The sequence below is a fragment of the Monodelphis domestica genome, chromosome 2, assembly GCF_027887165.1.
Source record: "Monodelphis domestica isolate mMonDom1 chromosome 2, mMonDom1.pri, whole genome shotgun sequence".
Lineage (NCBI taxonomy): Eukaryota > Metazoa > Chordata > Mammalia > Didelphimorphia > Didelphidae > Monodelphis > Monodelphis domestica.
Genome location: NC_077228.1, coordinates 62,335,689 through 62,357,333, shown reverse-complemented (window position 1 = coordinate 62,357,333; position 21,645 = coordinate 62,335,689). Strand labels below are relative to the sequence as shown.

At 36.9% G+C, this 21,645-nt stretch overlaps 1 protein-coding gene across 1 annotated transcript in view; it reads left to right on the top strand.

Moving 5' to 3' along the window:
• Positions 1 to 21,645, top strand: part of MPC2 (mitochondrial pyruvate carrier 2) — a 35,613-nt gene that overhangs the window by 4,030 nt on the left and 9,938 nt on the right. The window contains exon 2 of the mRNA XM_001371620.4: positions 13,053 to 13,093. Within this exon, the coding sequence (XP_001371657.1) occupies positions 13,053 to 13,093 (41 nt within the window). The remainder of the gene's footprint in view (positions 1 to 13,052; positions 13,094 to 21,645) is intronic.

The window sequence follows — 21,645 nt, the reverse complement described above, 5'->3', positions numbered from 1 at the left end:
ATACACAAGTAAATATATATATATATATGTAGATATATATATATATGCATGCATGCATGCACAGGAAATATACAACCACATTGGTGGGAAGACAGTAGTAGCTAAGGAGACTGATAGAAGTCTCCTACAGAAGATGCTGCTTTGAGCCAAGTCGCACTCCAATGTAGCCCCCAGTAGTAAGAGCAGGCCCCAGTAAAATCAACACCAGCAGCTGGAAATCACAAAGCACGTAGTCTGCTCCCCAGCATGAGAAAAGCAAACCTTTTCCCCCTCCCCAAATACTAGATGCTCAACCAACAAAATAATACAGGCGTTCTGTAAGAAGAACATACAGTATTGGATCATGCATTGATATGCTGACATGTGATTTATTTTCCTCTAGAAAACACTGCTTAGAGCCACTAAGGCAATCTACATCCATTGTTTCCATCTTGCAAATCATTGCCAATCATTGTTCCTGCAAAAGGCTTACCTAATTTCTTAGCCTAGGTCATTTTCCCTATAAATTATGCACCCCAAATCAATAAACTTAGTCACCGCCCAGCTCTCCTGAGTCCTTTTGCATTCTTAACCCTTGGGACTGCCAACCAGATGGTTCCCTCTTGGGCCTGACACTCCAAAAAGTGGAGTTTAGGAAGAACATTTTAGGCAGAGGAACCTGCCTCTGTGAAAGAACCTGTGTGTGAAGGGTGATCATTTTTTAAAATTTTTTATTTAATTAGTCAATTTAGAATAGTTTTCCTTGGTTACAAGAATCATGTTCTTTCCCTCCCCTCTCCCCATCCCCTCTTGTAGCCAATGCATAATTCTACTGGGTTTTACATGTGTCCTTGATCAAAACCTATTTCCATATTATTGATATTTGCACTAGGGTGATCATTTAGAGTCTACATCCCAAATCATATCCCCTTTCACCCATGTGATCAAGCAGTTGTTTTTCTTCTGTGTTTCTACTCTCACAGTTTTTCCTCTGAATGTGGATAGTGTTCTTTCTAATAATTCTTTCAGAATTATCCTTGATCTGCATTGCTGCTAGCAGAGAAGTTCATTACATTCAGTTGTACCACAGTGTATCACTCTGTGTACAAATGTTCTCCTGGTTCTTCCCCTTTCACTCTGCATCAATTCCTGGAAGTTGTTCCAGTTCACATACCACAATTTGTTCAGCCTTTCTTCAATCAAAGGGCATCCCTTCATTTTCCAATTTTTTGCCACCACAAAGAGTTTGGCTATGAATATTCTTGTACAAGTGTGAAGGGTAATAATTAATATAAGTAAATCGGAGAGGTAAGAAGGGACACAAAAACAGGCAGTAAAGCTCCTAAAAAAAAAACAGGAAATCGGGAGGAACACATCTCACTGGAGTGAATGGGGAAAAATAGCCCCGTAAGTGCTGCTTTGAGGGGGAGCTTGCAGAGTACAAACTTGCCCAAAGTGCTTCCACATTTCTGAGACAACAAGATAGCAGGCGGAGCACCCCTCCCTGCCAAGAGACCCGAGGCAGCAAAACTGGCAGAGGGAGAAAAAAGAAGCTCAACAGCAGCCTTACCTGCTTCCACTTAGAACAGGGAACAGCCCTAGGAGCTGCTAAACAGCGTTGACAAAACAGTTCTGGGAGCAGCATGTCAGATTACCAAACAGCCTGAGATAACAGGGAAACCAAAAGCAGGGGGAGCAGAATCTAGCTGGGAAAAACTGCTACTGTCCTCCCCACAAGAAGCCAGATAATCTACCCCTAAGCCAATCCTAAGCACCATAGAAGACACACACTGCAAGCTTGGAACAGCACTCCCTCCACTCCAAGAACAGAGCAGAACGTCAATAGACAAGGGTAGTGAGAAGGAAAAAAAAAATAACTAGAAAAATGAGCAAAAGACCAAAACAAAACCTAATCATAAAAAGTTACTTTAGTGATAGAGAAAATCAAAATGAAATATAAACTCAGAAGATGACAACAGTGGCAAAAAGGAAACATGTGAAGCTTCAAAGGAAAGTGAGAAAGGATTTCAGGACCCCCCCCCCCCCACCTACCCCCAACCTCTTAGAACAACTTAAAAAGTTTAAAATCAAATAATAAAAGAAATGATAGAAAGATTCAGCAACTTGGAAACTAGAATGAGTCTAATGGAAAGAGGCCTCCCTCCCTCTCCCCCCCCCCAAAAAAAACCCCCAAGAACACAAATTCCTAAAGACAAGAATGGGTCAAACAGAAAAGAAACAAAAGCTTAAGGAAGAAAGTAGCTTCCTAAAATTAGAATTGAGCAAATGGAAACTAATGACTATAAGGTGTCAGGAAATAATAAGACAAAATCAAGACAATAAAAAAATAAAAGAGAATCTGAAATAACCTCACTGGAAAAACAATTTACTTGGAAAATAGATCCAAGAGATGACTATCTAAGAATCATTGGAAGACCTGAAAGGTGTGATTTTAAAAAGAGAAGAGAGAGAGAGATCTTAGATATTATATTATAAAAAATCATCAGGGAAAACCGCCCTGATATCTTCAAATGAGGGGAAAATAGAAATTGAAAGAATCCACTGATTACTTCCTGAAAAACACCTTAATGTACATCATCCCTGTGTTTTTATAGCAAAATTCAAAAACTCCCAAAGGAAATTGTATTTAAAGCAACCAGAAGGAAACAATTCAGATATCATGAAATCATAGTCTGGATTACACAAGACCGGATAACTTCTACGTTAAAGGACTGGAAGGCATGGACAATATGACATTCAGAAAGACAAAGGATATAGGCCTACAATCAAGAATCACATACCCAACAAAAAGTATAACCAACCATAACCCTCTCAGAGGGAAAAAAGTGATATTTAATGAAGTAGAGGAGTTACAGGTATTGAGATTCCAAGATTGAGTGAACCAAGGCCAAAGATGGGAAGTTCTGGGTTCAAATTTAGCCTTAGACACTTCCTAGCTGTGTGACCCTGGGCCAAGTCATTTAACCTCCATTGCCTAGCCCTTACCATCCTTCTACCTTGGAATCAATACACAGTATTAATTCTAAAATGGAAGACAAGGTGGTTTTTTGGTGGTTGTTGTTTTTAATGAAGGAATGGGAAAGAAGAACACACAGGGAGAAAAGAAAAGAAGGAGGTGGATTATATCACATGAAGAGGTGCCCAAGTTAATACAGAACATAAGAAGTTGGGGAGAGTGATGGGCAGTGGTTGAACTTTATTCTCCTTAGAATTAGCTGAGTGGGAATAACATCTACACTCAGCTAGCTGTAGAAGTCTGTCTTACTCTTATAGGAATGTAGAAGGGAAAGGGGAATAAAAGATGGCAGATGGAGATGGAAAAAAAGGAGAGCAAACTGAGGATAATGGCGGTGGTCCAAATGCAAACATTTGTGCACAGGGAAAAGCTAAAAGAGAGAGAAGGGCAAATGGGGAAAGTGATACAGAAGGAAACACACAAATTAGAAATCCTAACTGTGAATGAGATGAACTCACTCATAAAATGGAAAGAGTAGATTAAAAACCAAAATCCCACAATGTGCTTTCTACAAGAGCACATTTGAAGCAGAGATAGGCACATAAAGGGCTAGAACAGAATCTGTTATGCTTTAGCCAAAGGTTTAAAAAAAAAAAAAGTAGGGGTAGCAATCCTGATCTCAGATCAAGCAAAAGTAAAGCTTGATCTAATTGAAAGAAATAAGGAAGGAAATTTCATCTTGATAAAAGGCACCATAGACAATAAAACAATATCAAAACTCGACACATATACACCAAATGGAGCATAGCATCCAAATTCCCAAAGGATAACTTACATGAGACACAGGAGGAAAGAGTAAAACTAAATTAAAGAGATAAATAAAACTTTTTAAAAGTTAGATATGCTAGACCTCTGGAGAAAATTAAATGGGAATTTAAAGTAAGTATACCTTTTTCTCAGTAGTACATGGCACTCTAACAAAAACTGATTATATAATAGGGCACAAAAACCTCACAATCAAATATAGAAAAGCAGAAATATTAAATACATCCTTTTTAGAACACAATGCAATTATATTCAAAAAAGGGCAGCAGAAAGACTAACAATTAATTGGAAACCTAAAGAATGACTGGATCAAAGAACAAATCATAAAAATGATGATTTCATGAAAGAGAGGGATGAGGAGACAACATACCAAAATTTATGGTATGTAACCAAAGCTATACACAGGGAAATTTATATCTAAATGTTTACATCAGTTAAAGAGCAGATCAATGAATTGGGTATATATGACTTTAAAAAGCTAGAAAAAGGAACAAATTAAAAATCTCCAGTTAAAATTGGAGATCCTGAAAGTCAAAGGAGAGTGAAATAGAATCAAAAGTTAGAAGACCATTGAATTAATATAAATAAGGAGCTGGTTTGGGGGGGTGTAAAGATAATTTTAGCATTGTGACTTAAAATCTAAATTTAATTGGTCACCAGGGAAAATCCCAAATAATAAAATACCCATCAGCTGGAACTTTATGATGATTTAATTGATATAATGTAAAGAAATTAAGAAGAAGAAAAGGGAGTAGAATTTCTCCCGCCTGACTAGTGTCAGAAAGAAGACCAAAGGCTCTAGAAAGTAAGGAGGAAGGAACCAACCTCCAAAAGGACTCAGCCAAGATGTCTGAGCCTGAATTGGCTCAAGGCAAACTCACCACCAACCCAGACAAATAGCTGTCACCATGCCAAGATGTCGGAAGGCTTAGCACACTGCCAGCCAGAGGGAAAGAGGGAGAGAGGAGTGACATGCCTTATATAGATGGTTTTATGTCACTTTCCTACATCTCATTTGTACCAATGATAGCTTAGCTTGACTTAGGACAGCCCAGGGGTCTGTCTGCTTTTTCTGCACATGTTCTGTTGAAGGCCATTTCCTCAGATAATGAAATCTTTGAGTATGGTGCAGGCATCCTGACCTTGTTAAACTGAGTAGGGTGGAGAAATGTATAATTCCCAAGACACCAAGTATCTCCATTGTTACTAATCAGGAAATAGCTAAATCAGATCTTCTAAAGTATGGCCTGAGTAGGGTGGAGTAGTTTTAAAATTCACAGGGGGGGGGAGGGTGTAGATAAACCATTGGTTAATTTGCCAGCTGTTCTCTTCTCAAGCCTCTTCCCCACCAGCTATGCCAGTTCCTCTGCCAGACTAGAATGCTCTAAGGCTCCCTTATCTAGTGCTCACCTGCTGGCACTTTCCTAGCTTCCTCATCTTGCCATGATTCTGGTACAAAAAAGGCCCTTTCTTTCTTGGACCTAAAACTTACCTCTTCTGTGATGTCACTTTTCTGGGTCTCTCTGATTTGCCAGACTTTACCTTAGACTGGGCATGGGACCAGTCTTCCAGACACAAGGAATCCCATGGAACAAGAGCCAAGGTGCCAGGGAGCCAGCAGAGGCTTCTGCTGTCCTACTACAATGTGTATGTATTTCCCTTATACAGATAAGCCTCAGACCTTCTTCTTAATTTAGTAATAGGGCAGGATTCAACTGAAATCCATTTCACTATAGAATGGGCTCTTTTCCATTCAAAGTGAAACTTTTAAAAAGGAAAAAGGGGTAGAGATTAGTGTTAAATTCTCATGATTAAAAAGTGAAATCACAATGAAGAAAAAATTAAAGCTGTTATTGGGAATTATTTTCCCAACATTATGTCAACAAAATCTGACAATCTAAGTGAAATACATGAATATTTGCAAAAATATAAACTGCCTAGATTAACAATAGAGGAAATCGAATCCTTAAACAATGCCATCACAGAAAAAGAAATTGAAAAAAATCTTTAAGGAATTCCCAAAGGAAAAGGCCCCAGGGCTAGGTGGATTCACAAGCAAATTCTACTCTTAATATGGCAGACTACTTGGAAAAAGGGGAAGAAGGAATTCTTCAAAATTCCTTTTATGATACAGATATGATATCTAAACCAGGAAGGGCAAAAGCAGAGAAGGAAAACTACAAATCAATCTTCCTAATATTGATGCAAAATTTTTAAATAAAATACTATCAATGAGATTAAAGCATTTTATATCACAAGAATCATACACCATAATGAGGGGGGTTCTTATACTAGGAGTGCAGGGGTGGTTTAATATTAGGAAATCTATCAGCATAATTGACCAATCAATAATTGATCAATTGATTAACAAAACCAAAAGAAACCATTTGATTATCTCAGTAGGTGCAGGAAAAGCTTTTGACAAAATACAACACCCATTCCTTATAAAAACATTAGAAAATATTGGAATAAAAGCTTTCCTTAAAGTTATAAAGAGCAACTAAAACCATCAGCATTTTCTGTAATGGGGATAAACTAGAATCTTTCCCAGTAAGATCAAAAATGAACAAGGATGCCTATTATCACCCCTACTATTTAATATTAAACTTAAAATGCTAACTATAACAATAAGAGCAGAAAGTGAAATTGAAGGAATTAGGATAGGCAATGAGGAAAGAAAAATATTATGCTTTGCTGATGATATGATAGAGATAGATATGATATGTAGAGAATCAAACAGAAACTAATAGCAACAATTAAGTTTAGCAAAGTTTCAGGCCATAATATAAACTCACTAAAAATCAGCATTTCTATTTACCACCAAAAAAGTTCAATAGTAAGAGATAGAAAAGAAAATTCTGTTTTAAAATAACTTTAGACAATATAAAATGCCTAAGAGTATACTTGCCAAAGTAGACCCAGCAACTACATGAGCACAATTATTAAACATTTTTCACATAAAGTAAGACCTGAACAATTGGAAAAATATTAATTGCTCATGAATAGGTTATGCCAATTTAACAAAAATGACAGTCCTGTCTAAATTAATTTACCTATTCAATGCCATGCCGATCAAATTACCCCAAAATTATTTCCTAAAACTAGAAATAACAACAGAATTCATCTGGAAGAACAAAAGGTCAAAAATATTGTGGGAATTAATTTAAAAATACAAAGGAGGGAGTAGCTGGATGGCTCTGTGGATTGAGAGTCAGATCTAAAGAGGGGAGGTTCTAGGTTCAAATGTGACCTCAGCCACTTCCTAGCTATGTGACCCTGGGCAAGTCACTTAACCCCCATTGCCCAACCCTTACCACTCTTCTGCCTTGGAACCAATATACAGTATTGATTCTAAGACAGAAAGTGAGGATTGAAAAAGAAAAAGAAAAAATATGAAGGAAGGAGTCCTAGCTATACCAGATCAAACTATACTATAAAGCAATAATCATCAAAACAATGTGGTACTAGCAAGAAATAGAGTAATGGATTAATAGAATAGTTTTAAGAAATCAACATAGTAGTTCAATAAACCCAAAGATCCAGGTTTGGGGGGAAGAACACAATATTTTTCAAAAACTACTAGGAAACCTGGAAAACAATATTGCAGAAACTAAGCATAGACCAACATATCACACACACCAAGATAAAGTCAAAATAGAGACTCATATTATAAACAAATTAGGGGAACACGGACAAATGTATCTGCCAAGGAAGAATTTATGACCAAACAAGATCTAGAAAACATCATGAAAAATGAAATGGATAATTTTGATTACATTAAATTCAAAAAGTCTTCTGTATAAACATAACGAATGCAACCAACATTAATAAGGGCAACAGCAAATTGGGGGGGGGGAGCGTACATTTTACAGCAAGTGTCTCTAACGCCTCATTTCTCAAATATATAGGTAATTGATTCAAATTTATAAGAATACAAAGCATTCCCTAACTGATAAATGGTCAAAGGACATGGACAGGCAGTTCTTAGAAGATAAAAGTTAAAATCTTTTATAATCGTAGGAAGAAATGCACTAAAACACTATTGATTAGAGAAATGCAATAGAAAACAACTTTGAGAGTAGTTAATATGACCAAAAATAAATGTCAATCTTCTTTTATAGCATAAGGAATGTGAAAATATGTATTGCATGACAGTACTAATATAACTAGTATCAGACTATTTATAGTCTTGTGGAGGGAGAGAATCTGTAAAATGTCAGACAACAGTTAAAAATTATTTCTCTGTGTAATTGAAAAAAAAATTTGTATAAACTATATTTGTGCTTCCTAAATGTTCCTTTTCTCATCTCCTCTCCTTGTTTATTATTTTGTCACTTCTCTGTGAGTTTCTCTCTTGGAATTCTTTTCCATCCTTTAGAGCCCATATCAAAGGAGAGGAACTAGATTCAAATCTAATTCTTGCTACTAATCTGACCTGTATAAAATTCTTACTCTAGGGTTAGTCTATTCCCCTCCTTTTGTAGTCTGGGAAACAGATCTATAGCTACTAAAGGTAGCAAGTGGCAGGCAAGAGTTGACCTTTTTCCAAGGGACCGGGAGGTTAATATTCTTGGCCTGAGACAAGACCCTTGGCATCTCTTTGCCTCAATGTATAACATGATGGTATTGAACCCAATGAGCAATGATGTCCTTTCTAGCTCTTGTGTGACCATCCCAGTTATGAAATTCATAACATGAGCTGACTTTCACACTATGACATTAGTTGCCCTTATTTTTTGTCTGGATTGTTGTAATAGCTTCATAAATAATCTGCCTCTAGTCTTTCCCCTTTCCAAATTCAACCATTTGCCAGTATGATATTCCCAAGGTTCATGTCTTACCACATTAACTCTGTTAAAAAACCCACAGTGCTTTTCCATTGCCTGCAGGATAAAATATAAACCCGTTAGTATTTAAGACCCTTATCACCTAGGGCAGTTACTAGTTCTTAATTAATATTAAATGATATTTAGATTTGGCAGGTTAAATGCAACAAATGTGGCAAAAGAGTGGCAAGTGTTCTTATGTCAATACTTATTTTCAAATGAAGAGTATAATATGTTCCTGGTAGAAATAAATTTTCTTATCTGCTAAATTTGGGGAAAGAATTTAAGAATATTATTCTGTCAGGCCTATATGATCAGTCTTCTCCAGTATTCTTTCTGACATAAAACTCAAGACTAATGACATGTGCTTTGTAGATTTCATCTATAATTTTATCTAAACCCTTCTTTATCATCCAATGTTATTTTCAGGCTGTGCTAACCCATCTCTTTGGGGTCACAAGTTTTGTGTTTACTACCCATTATATAAAAACAAAACAAAACAACAGCCCTGTAGGCCTTACCTAATACCTGCATTTGATTGAACAAGTCTTGATCATACCCATCCATCCAAATCTGTTATTTTTGGTACTCAGTCATATTCTTGATTGGCTTTCTTTTCTCTACAAAAAGCCTTGATTGCTGTAGTCAGTCCTCATGGAAGTGGGTTTACTCTCAGATCATTTCAATTCCTCTTAGACTTTCTCCCAGTCTTCTTTGGGTGTAGTAACCAGAATTTGCAGTATTTTCACAGAGAAAAATAGTTGGAATAATATTTTCCTTATTTCAAAGGCCAAAGAAAAAATTTGCCTTTCTTTACTTCTTCAAAGGCTGGTATGGTGGTATTGTACCCCAGTTATCCTTGTCTCACCATTAAAATCACTGTGACTATGTGTTTGCTACTGTTGTGTAATTTCTAACCACAGGAATGCAATTAAGAGAAACTGAGTCTCCAAGGCATAAGGAAATAGGTTTATTCAGAGAGTGCTGGTCTCCCAATAAAACTGGACTTCTGGTCAAAACCAAAAGACCCTGAGCACTATAAGAGACATTCCTATATACCCCAAAGAATACCACAACTTATATACCAAGTTAAAAATAATCCAAGACAGTGATAAAAAGAGAGAGAGAGATGTGAATTGGTTGAAGTAATCAGGAAATACGTCTTATTGGTGATAACTTGAAAGTCTCTTGATAGACAATGGAGTAGTGGGGGAACATGAACCCTACTTTTGAAGCCTGACATTGTCAAGGATAATGTATACTAAGATGACCAGGGTAAAGAGGAGGTGCCAATCCCCCAAGTGGGGCAAAAGCCTAATAATGTATACAAAGGCGAAGGGGTGTCATCATGCTTCTAACTGAGGCACAAGCCACTATGCTAATGAAAACCCAGTCACAAGTTCAAGACCATGATTGCTGAGAGTGCATGATAGAGCAATTTTGAGGCTAAGACTAAAACCGAGGCCTTATGCTAACTGGTTTACTATATTTAAGCAGTTATTTTATTTTAAAACATATACAAAAATAATCACAAAAAGCCCACTAACATCATCTCTTATGTTAAAATTGTTACCTATCTTAAAATTACAATTTATAATTAACATTAAAATCTAATCCCCATATAAGGGAGTAGGAATTATTCTCTCACACTACTGTATCTGCAACAGTTGGTGCAACCCTGAAATATTATTTAGAAGTATCAGGAAAGAACATAATACCTCCTTTTTAGCAGGACTTGAGATTTTTAAGGGGGAAAAGGGGTTTATTTTTAAAAGGGTTGGATTTGATTAAGAGTGTATTCGCCAGGAATTAATTCCAAAGAGATTTTATTTACTATTTATTTACAAAATGTAGAAAGAGTGAAACAAGAAATCAGAGAGAGGATAAGGTAAGATATCTAGCCTGAGCACTAAGAAATTTACTCCTGGCCCCTCCAGGCAGGGAGAATTAGTTTCAGTCAGCCTCGGCAAAGCTAAGGAACTGGGCATTTTCTCAAGAGGATAGGTCTTTCCTGAGGCCAGTCTCTTCAGAGAAAAGCCAGCAGTTAAGAGTCAGCTTTTTCACTCACTACGCCAGTCCAGTCAGCAGATCCTTCTGCCCTTCTTCACCAGCCTCAACTCAAAAGCATGAAGAATTGAGTCCAAAAGAAGTGGAAGTCCAGGTTGAACTTTGCTCCAAGAATTCCCAAATTCTGTGTAGCACTCTCTCTTTTAAAGGCATTTTCTCTTGTGTCATTTCCTGTGCCTTCCCCTAATTATACATCTACCAATTACAGCTGATGCTCTGCTCTAGGACTGCCCAGAAGGTAGTTAGTCGATTCTGATTCGTTACCCATTATCGCACACATGGGTCACAGACCTCCCACTTCATGATTAAGTGGGATATTTGCACTTTTGGTGATTAGATCTAAAAGGGGAAGATCTTCATACTTAACTTAAGTACCGTGTTTGCACTTCTTGTGATTGAATCAAAAAATAGACACGAGTTACAATTTTAAATCTTCACAATCAGGGGAGAGCTAAATATTTTCATTGTTATAATCAGGGGACTGTTAAATTTAATCTTCACAGATTTTATCATTCTAAGGGATCACCTAGTGAGGGATTTTTCTACTAATGGAGATCCCACATCCCCTTCAATTTAAGAGTGTAAAACTTACCCTTGGATCTTGCTGATTGCAAGGCTATGTGTCATCTACACTGACATCTAGTCTGACCACACTGCAGCTTATTATACAGAGGGAAAATGTATCATAGTTGATTGTTATTTCAGACTTCTAGGTTTTGTTGTTGTGCAGTCTTTCTAGGCAAATTATTCTAAATTATAGCAGAATTTAGAATTATGGGGCCTTAAGTAGTTGCTGAGAACATGACAGTTGCCTTTGGATTCAAGGAGATCTGGGTTTAAGTTCTACTTCTGATTCATTCATTTTGGCAGTTATGACCCCATAGCAAGTCAGGTCACTTAACTGGTGCCCTTGGCAAATTAAGGAGATAAGTTGCCCAGAAGATGCCTGCATGTCTGGCAGAGAGAATGTCTTTATATCAGTAAAATCATGTCAGTCCTTACTCCTAATGCCAACTGGTTGCTAAGCCAACACTTATATTTTTACTTTATTCAACTTCTGATTGATATGGTGCCCTATATAAGTAGACTGTCATTCAGTCATACAGTCCTTTTATTTCTTAAGGAATATATCTGTTTGGTTTGGAAATAATACTTATTCAGAACATCAAATATTATGTGTTATACTAAATATGCCAACTAAATTTAAATCTTAATTAATGAAGTTCCCCTAATTTTTCTTACTGTCCTTCAGGAAGCTAAAAAACATGTAGATTATTTGTTATCAGTTGCTTTTTGTTCAGGCATCAACTATCTTTTATCAGGCTATAAATTAATTTCAGGTAAATTGATATAGTGCACATTGGCTGGCCTTTTTAAATGTAAAATTTTACTTCTAGGAAATTGAGGCAGATCACTCTGCCGAATTCTACAATTTGCAATTTCTTGCTAAATTAATATTTAGAGACTGAGTGCCCAAACTGCAACCCGCATGCGGCATGTGAGCCCCTCTGCCTTACCCCAGACAGAGAAGGGAGGAAGCACTCCCATTATGCTGCTGGGCAGAGGGGCAAGTGATAGGAGAAATATCCTTGGGCACATAGAGAGGGGGAGGGAGACAGCCCCCTCACAACATGTGTGCCATAGGTTTGCCAACATGGTGCTATCGTATTAATATAATACTACAAAAGGAGTAGTACTAAGCAAAGGATATCATATGTGTGTTTTAACCCAAGATTGTCTCCATTGTACTGTGGTTAACCTTTAAAATTTTAAGAGAACAATTGGCTGGAGGAGTGGGGAGGTTGAATATGGAGTGAGGAAGATACAGGAAGAAGTATCAAAGCAATATTAAAAAAGTTCAGTAAAAATATATATTTTTTTAATTTGTGAGAAGTCAAATGATTGACTTTTAATAGAAAATAGGAATAATAGGAGAACCTAATATTGGCATTCAAGTGATGATTGTATAATAACATCTATAAAAGGTCTAAACACATATTTATAGAGGCAGCCTGATACTAAAAGCAAAAGTCTTGGAGACAAAAGGCCTCAGCCATTGGCTCTATGACCTTAGACAAATCACCTTCCTATTCTGAACTTTAGTTTCTTTGTGTGTAAAAATTGATCATATTCCTTTCACTACTTTGCCCAATGGGTTAGAGTAAGGAAAATATTGGTAAAAATTTCAAGAACTATAATAAATTATTATAGTGAAGTAGGGGATAAAAGGAAATATAGCTCTTAGTTCTTAAGTTGGTGATATATTTGAAGAGTTATTTTGGCCTTTGGATATGTATATATGGGGTATATGTATGATAGGTATGGTGTGTGTTTTATGTAAAATGTTGATTTTCATGTCTTAATTTCCCCCTTTCTAGGTCCTAAAACTGTGTTTTTCTGGGCACCAATTATGAAATGGGTGAGTTTGACTTCAGGCAAACAAGAAATGCCTGGTTGGCTAAAGCCTTATTTTTTAACAACAGAGTAGCTTATCAGGATCAAATGACTCTATGAATTAAACACATATTTTTTGTATGCTTCAAAATTACTTTATAGCAAATTCTCAGTATCATTCTGAGGTATGTGTACCTTTAAAAGGTTTTTGAAGGATTTTGGTGGCATCAAGAAATAATAAAACATTATATTTTTTCTGATCCCTGTCCCATTTCTGAGGACCACACTACTTAACTAATTTAGTTTAAATTAAAAAACATTCTAGGGGGCAGCTGGGAAGCTCAATAGATTGAGAACCAGGCCTAGAGGCTGGAGGTCCTGGGTTCAAATATGGCCTCAGATACTTTCCAGCTATGTGAACCTATTTCCTAGCTTTTACCACTCTTCTGCCCTGGAGCGCTAATACATAGTATTGATTCTAAGACAGAAGGTAAGGGTTATAAAATTTTTTTTTAATTCTGAAGGCATTTAAAAGCTTATATTACAGGTGTTAAAATATTAAAACTCATTTCTACCCCAAAGGCAATTTTCTATTTTTAGGTGAGACCTAGAATGAAAAGTAGTTTGGCTTGGTGTTTATTTTTAAAGACTTTTTGGTTTTTAATTTTAAATATTCTCTGCCACAGTAAAATTCATCTTGAAAACTAAAAGTTTTCCCTTTTTTTTATTGTTACTTCTCAGATTTTATAGCAAATTATGATAGTACTAATCATAAGCATGGCATTAATTATTCCTCTAAAGAAGAGATAGGAAATTTTTACAGAACCTGATTAAAAATAATATAAAAATCATTGGAAAAATAACAGAATTTACACTAATCAAGGGAAATGATGAAAAGAGGTAGGGATGATGAGGGGAATTAATAACACTTCCAGACCTGAACCTATATCATAGAGTATTAGTCATCAAATCCATTTGTTGGTCAAAACAGAGAGGAGAGGGAGAGAGAGAGAGAGAGAGAAGGGGGGGAGGGAGAGAGGGAGGGAGGGAGAGGGGGAGACAGGGAGAGAGGGGAGGAGGGAGGAGGAGGGGGGAGAGAGAGAGAGAGAGAGAGAGAGAGAGAGAGAGAGAGAGAGAGAGAGAGAGAGAGAGAGAGAGAGAGAGAGAGAGAGAGAGAAAAGGGGGGGAGAGTGCAATAGAACAAACTAGACAAAGGGGGGGGAGAGTGCAATAGAACAAACTAGACAAAGAATAGAGCCTCAACCAAGGGTGGTAGCTATATGACTGTTGATAAGGGAGCCAGATGGTGCTGTAGATAAAGCAATGGGCCTTAGATTCAGGAATCCGGTCTCAGGCACTTAACACTAGCTGTGTAAGCCTGAGCAAGTCACTTAACCTATCTGTTTCAGTTACCTCATTTGTAAAATGGAGATAATAGGAATAGGGAAGTTGAGAGGAATGTTAGTTCTAGAGGAAGAGGGGGTTTGGGGGGTTTATTTTGTGATTTTGATAGTTAGTTTGAAGGGCCCAAGGTGCATCTACTTGAAATATCCAAATTTGTGATGAGCTACTAGAACTCTGGAGAAAGATGGAGCCTGGCTTTGGGGATCATTTGCCTAGAAAACAAGTTCCTGGGAAGTAATAAGATCACAGAGGGGGCTCTGAGAAAAAGTCAGAAGAGAGAAAGACCTGGACAGAGCCCAGGGCAAACCCACATAATAAGCAGAACATAGATGGTTAGACAGGAGGAGGTAGCCTTGTCATAAAAAACCAGGTGGCAAGAGTAAGTAAGGTCATCAATATTAAATACAGAATCAAGGTCCTGAAAGATTAAGAGATTATTGGTGAATTTGGAGAGAGCAATTTCAGTTGAGGACCAAATTGCTAAAGGCTGTACCTTGAGTATGAGAGAGGAAGAGGTGGAAATACTGAAAATAAATCTATTTACAGTTTTTTTCTAAAAATTTCTAAGAACTATGAAAACTTGAAAAAACTTAACTATAAAAACTATGAAAAGTTATTTTAAAAGCCTTTTTAAAAGCTAGAGATACTGATGAAAAACAAATTATATACCATATACCTTTTGTATACCTGAGTATACATACAGACCTGTGATTTGTGTTACAAAATAATTAATGTTTTCAAGAGTTTTTTTTTCCTTTTAAAATAGAAATATGTATAAAAAATTTGGAGCTACCATATAGTATTATAGCAGGTGGCACAGTGGATGGAGCCCTGAATCCAGCTGGAGTCTGGAACACCAGGGAATAAATTCAGCCTGAAGCATTTACTAGCTACTTGATCCTGGCAAGTAATTTTTACTCTGGCTACCTGAGATTCGTCATCTGTAAAATGGAAATAATAGCACTTATCTCCCAGGATTGTTGTGACAATAAAGCAAAATAATATTTATAAAGCATTTTTGCAAATAATAAAGTACTATAAAAATGTAGCTATTATTAATATGTTCTTTTCCTACCAAATAATGCATCTTAAAAGGAAGGAAACCTGAAAAAACTACTCTAGCCCTACTCTGATGCCTTCTCATGGCATTGAAGTAATCCTGGGCTCACAAAGGTTATGTTAGCCAAGTTCACACTCTGCTTACCAAGCTTGATTGGACTTTTAATGTCTACTGTCAGAAAAAATCATCACCAGGTTGTCTACAAGACAATGAAATTTTTGATCAGTGATTCTTGAAGACCAGCTTTAAGGTTATGAAGTTGTTGCTCTCTTCATTGCCAGAAACAGCACCCTGTAAGATTTAAATTAATGTCTAAAACTCAAAGTATTAATTTATAAAGTTTATTAATAATCACTTGAAATAGAAGGAATAAGAACCTAATTATCTAACAAAAGTAAGACCACATTAGTAAATTCTTCTGCCACTCACCTCACATCACTTCTATAAAACATGATCAGAGAGAGAGAGAGAGACCTACACAAAACTTATATCCTCCCTACCTCAGCATGTAATGTGAGAAGGAAAGTGTGAGATGTGGGATGCTGGGAATTGAAGTCCAGGGAAGGAGGCTCTAATTACATAAATCCCCTCTCCCCCAGTGATTCCCATGGGAAATGAGCATATAGAAATCTCCCAGATTTACATGCCTAGTTTCCCATGGAATAAGAACACAGCCAACTTATATCTGTAAAGATCTTAAACTGGAGGTACATACAATATTTCAGTGGAAATTACAATAATTTGGGGATAAGAGGGAAATAAAAGAGAAAGAGAACAAAATCAGTGATTGCTAGATGCATTGACAAAAAGCCAATTAGGAGGCAGTCCCCTTTGGTATAATATAAGAGTTTACATTCCAAATAAATGCATTCACCCTCACTACAGTTCAATATCACTACATTCCAAAGTTCATTCTGGATCTTTTGGTGCAGTGTGTGAGGTTTCTGCAGACATCTCCATGGCACCTTCTCCAAACAGTTTACTATCTTGATTCAGGGAGGTAGCAAGTTTCTTATCCTAAAATTGCTCTCAAACCAGAAAAATTTTTATAAATCTAGAATCATATGACAATAATACAATCTCCCCCTAAGGAGGGTGTTGACAGACACATAGATCACCCTAAGATACATGGTTGAGTTATAAGGTGTGTGAATCAATTGTTTAAAGGAAGTCAAAAACATTTTTTTTAAATAGAAGAAAAGGGAAAAAAATAAAAATTAAATAGTATATAAAAATTCTGAGTAAGCAAGAATAAACCCACAACAGGTCCTAGAATCAGGGCCCAATGAAAGTGATTTATGTCTCACAAACCTATAGGACCATTTCAGCAATATGCACTTACCCAGTCAGTAACTAGGATTACAGAAAATTGCCACACTATGAAAGACAGAAAAGGGATTAGATTTTAGTAGCAAATGGGAAATATCATTCCCTGGTCTGACTTTACCTTCACTCTCAGGGACAGGGGAGCCAAAATAGCTGCTAGACTGAAGTGTACTTTGTCTGAATCTGGCACGGGGAAATCCTATGACTGACGCTGTTAAATAGCCACTTCCCGAACCCCAAAACAAGCCCTCTGTCTTGGCGAAGATTCTAATCAATCCCACTGGGATTGGTTGATCATGTGCTTCTTGGCACTGTATAATGGCTCTTTTGTGATCCCTTCTCCTGGAGTCAGACACAATCATTAATCAAAGTGCCATCATATTTAACAATCAATGGCATGTTTCCATAATCTATAGCTTTTGGGTATGCATAGATATGAGGGTTAATGGATAGTGTACATTTATAGTAGTGCAAAAAAAACCCATTAATACTTATAACGTGCTTCAAGTAAAAAGAAAACTCAGATACTCTATTGCACATACAAGGAAAAACAATAATAAATTTTTTTAAAAAATCAAAACTATATAGTTCACAATCAGTTGACACTCTGTCATCCAAGGAGAGGCAGAATACAAAGGTTTCTCACCCAAAAATGAGATCCATTTCCTTTTTAACTTGGCCATGATCCACGGTGTGAAGAATATACATAATTTTTTTTAACCAGGTAAACAACTTTATAAAAAACAGAACAGCTAATGCACACCAAAATCTCCAAAATAATAAGAGCACATTTAATGACACTAGCAAATAAACCCACTATCATTAGGATTCACGTGAGTCTCTATGGCTTTTGAAACTCATGGATACTTGTCACAAGTTCTCCAGATCTAGCCAATCTTTCAACCTTGGTTGACATTTTTAACAAAGTCTAGTATTTCCATCATTCCAAAATATGGCAGGAGAGCTGCTGATGAAAACTTTTTGTGTCTAAAACATCACCAAGAATCTAGATCATTCTGGTGGAAGGGTTGAGTAAACTGGAAAGTTACAAATATAAAAACCATCCAGAAGCCACTAGGCTCCCTCTTGAGAGCTATCCAGAGGTACCACATCCCCTAGAAAAACATTCCCACTTCCCAGATGAGACTGTAACAGTCGTAAAAGGCATGTCTATATGTCTCATCCATTACATTTTTATAAATGAGGAGGTGGGGGATATAATAGTGCTATTCACTTCAGCTACTAAAGTGGATCCTTACCTTTTGTTACAAACAACTCAAAGGTAGGCAAATGACCAGTCAGAGGTACTGGTACTACTAGATATCAAAAAATCATTTCTGAAGACCCGTTAAAATCAATTTAAATATTTAGGTCATTAAAATTCTCCAAAGGGTTGTATACAGGTTGTAACTAGTTTGATGGAGTCCATCCATCATCATCTTTGTGACAATTAACTAAGGCAAAAAGGAACAAAAGGCCATTTAGACAACATGTGACCTTGATGGATCTGGTGACAAACCAAGCATCCATAAAGACCTATGGTTTTGCTACGGAAAAGGGTTTGTCCAAGTTGACTATGGGCTTTTACAATGGTATTTTCTCCAGTCCAGTCATAGGATTGGTACAAATAAAGACAACATAACAGCACATATAGCTAATGGCAAAAGCACAGTAACAGAAAGTGACAAAATGTAACAGAGTATATTAAATTAGATCAATATGTGAACTTAACAAACAAAATTAAATTTAAACCAATCAATCAGCAAATACAATAAGCATGACAGGATATAGGCACTGAATTCAAGAGTCCTTTTCTCCAATTCTGATAGCTGCATTACAGAGACTTCTTCACTATTTGGAGGGGAACAAACTGAAACAGTGAGCAATGGAGTCTGAAATGCTAAAAATTCACCTCCAGATTCTTTAAAGTTCCTTCCCCTCCCCAGTACCATTATCCATCTAGATTCCTTTGGTCACACCCCTGGAGTTCCCCATACCCACACTGGGCATAGTGTGGACAAACCCCATATTGGGTGTGTTACAGAGACTGGGCAGGCCAAAATGGCAAAGAGGTGTAGGGAGATGAACCTACCCCCCTGAATCTCAGGATTAGTCAAGCTAATCACAAGGACAAGTGCACCCAGGAACAGTAGTAAGAAAAGACACCCCAAAAACTTTGAGCTGTGTGAGCTCTGTAATGCTCTCCCAGAATGGGAGCTGTTTGAGATAGGCAGGAAACTGGGCCATGCTTGCAATTCTACTTATTAAATTGGTTGCAAATTTACTTCCTGTCTGTAGGTGGTACTATCCTAGTATGTATTGGCTAGGAGTAAAGTGAAGAGGTTTGGAAGAATTTTCTTCCTTCCCCTGCCCCCAGGAGTAAAAATGCCAGAGACCATAAGCTACCAAGTGGGAGTTCTGATGTACTTGCTGAGGGGCACCTAGACCCCAGTTCTTTAGACACGTGGGGGTTTAGGAAAGGCCCTAAAGAGAGATCAAACTTCTAGGAGTAAGATAAGGCTAAACTTTCTCAATTTAGCTCAATAATTAATACCTTCTAATAAAGAATTGACTTCCTCCAACACTGGGATTCTGGGCTACAAGATGGCAACTTGTGGTGGGGGGACAGGGTTACCTCCCCCCCAGGTGAAAGGAGTCAGGAGGGTTGTTGCTAAAAAAAAAAAAAAAAAACATCTGGACTTCCAAGGTAGCAGGAAGCACTCAGCTGTTAGCAATGTAAGGGAAAGGGGGGTTTATACTTTACCAGCCCCTCAGAAAGCAGCTCACATGGACCCCCAGGCAGTGTCTGGTCAAATGTGGGAGACAGCAACAGTAGCTGCCAGGGGAGCATGAGTAGCAACAGCAACAGCAAGTGGCAGAGGCTTTTAAAACTAATCCGTCTTTTTGTCTCTTTAAAACATTGCTCTACCAACTTAGAGCAGAATAAGGGTCCTAAACTCCCATCTGGGTCGTCAAAACTGTAAGATTTATATTAATGTCCAAAACTCCAAGTATTAATTTTATAAAGTTTATTAATCACTTGAAGTAGAAGGAATAAAAACTTAATTATCTAACAAAAATAAGGACCACGTGAGTAAATTTTGCCACTCACCTCATACCACCTCCATAAAGCACGATCAGGGGAAGAGAGAGAGGGGGAGAGGCAGGGCTACACAAAACTTATATCCTCCCTACATCAACATGTAATGTTAGAAGGAAAGTAGGATGCTGGGAATTGAAGTCCAAGGGAGCAGGTTCTAATTATACAATCTACACCAATGAAACAACAGATTTGAAGTATAGAAATGCTTTTTAAAAATGTTTATTATTTTATGAAACAGATTTGCAGGGAGGAAAGCACAGAAAAGTTAGATTAAAAAGCTTGAGAGTTTTGCTATTGCTTTGTTTGTTGTCTCATCTTAGATTTCAAGTAGTACACATTATACCTCATAGTTTTTATTTGTGGATTAACTGATAAGAAAACAATTTGTTTTTTTAGATCATTTTGATCCGTTAATGGTGCTTTTACAACTAATCATAGGATCACAGATATGGTGTTTTCTCATTGTAATCCTAAGGTCACAGATAAATAGCTAAAAGAAATAATAATTTATATTTAATCAGAGGATTGGTTAATTCTTTGTAAGCCCATAGCCTACCATGATAAACATAAACACATAATAAATATTTGTCAATGATGGATAAAATTACTTTCACATGCACATTGTACTACATGATATTGTGCTATCAGATCTTCAAAATCATGCTTATGCTATAATTACTGAAATTTAGATCCACATGTAATCAGGTTTGAATCCAAGTAAAGAATAAAGGGAAATGCACTCCTTTGTCCTTATCCAAAGTGTGGACCATTTGACATATGAATAGAGGAAATTTATAAACTTGCTGAGAAGGAAAATAATAAGCAGTATTAGAACATTCCCAGTTTGTTGCCACCATCCCCATGAAAGGAAGCAGAAAAAATGAAAAATAATGCCATATTTCATACTAAGTCATATATTGGGCCATAATGGATATTCTGCTATTTTCTTTTGTTTCATAATTTGTTCAGTTTGCCTTTTTAAAAGCTCTCTTGGGGCAGTTCAGTGGTGCAGTGAATAGAGAGCCACACTTGAAATTGGGAGGATCTGGGTTCAAATATGACCCCAGATACTTCCTGGTTGAGTGACACTGTGTAAGTCACTTAGCCCTATTTGCCTAGCCTTTACTTACCCTTCTGACCTAGAGTTATTACTCAGATAGAAAGTAAGTTAAAAAAATTTTTTTAAAGAAAAGTTCTTTCTAAGTTTTTAGGTATTTTTGTTGATTAAATTTAAAATCATTTAAAAAGCCATTCTACTAACCTGTACAACAACACAAGTCCCAATATAAACCTCCTTCTGCCTTCTCTTTACCTATAATCCTGTTCTGACATTGTAGGAGAAGTGTAGAGCAAGGCAAGGGGGGAAAAAATAAAACAGGAAAATGAAAATTTAAGAAGGAGAGAGGAAGAAGAGTAAGGTAAAAAGACCCTTATGTTCCAATCTTAGAATCAATCAGTACTGTGTTTTGGTTCGAAGGCAGAACTGCAGTAAGGGCTAGGCACTGGGGGTTGACTTACCTAGGGTCACATAGCTAGAAAGAAGTATCCAAGGCCACATTTGACCCAGGACCTCCCATCTCTAGACCCAACTCAACCCACTGAGCTACTTAGCTGCTTCTGCCAAAGAAGTCTAATTATATTTCTATACTTCATATTGAAACTGGCTAAGCAGTCTTTTCTTGTA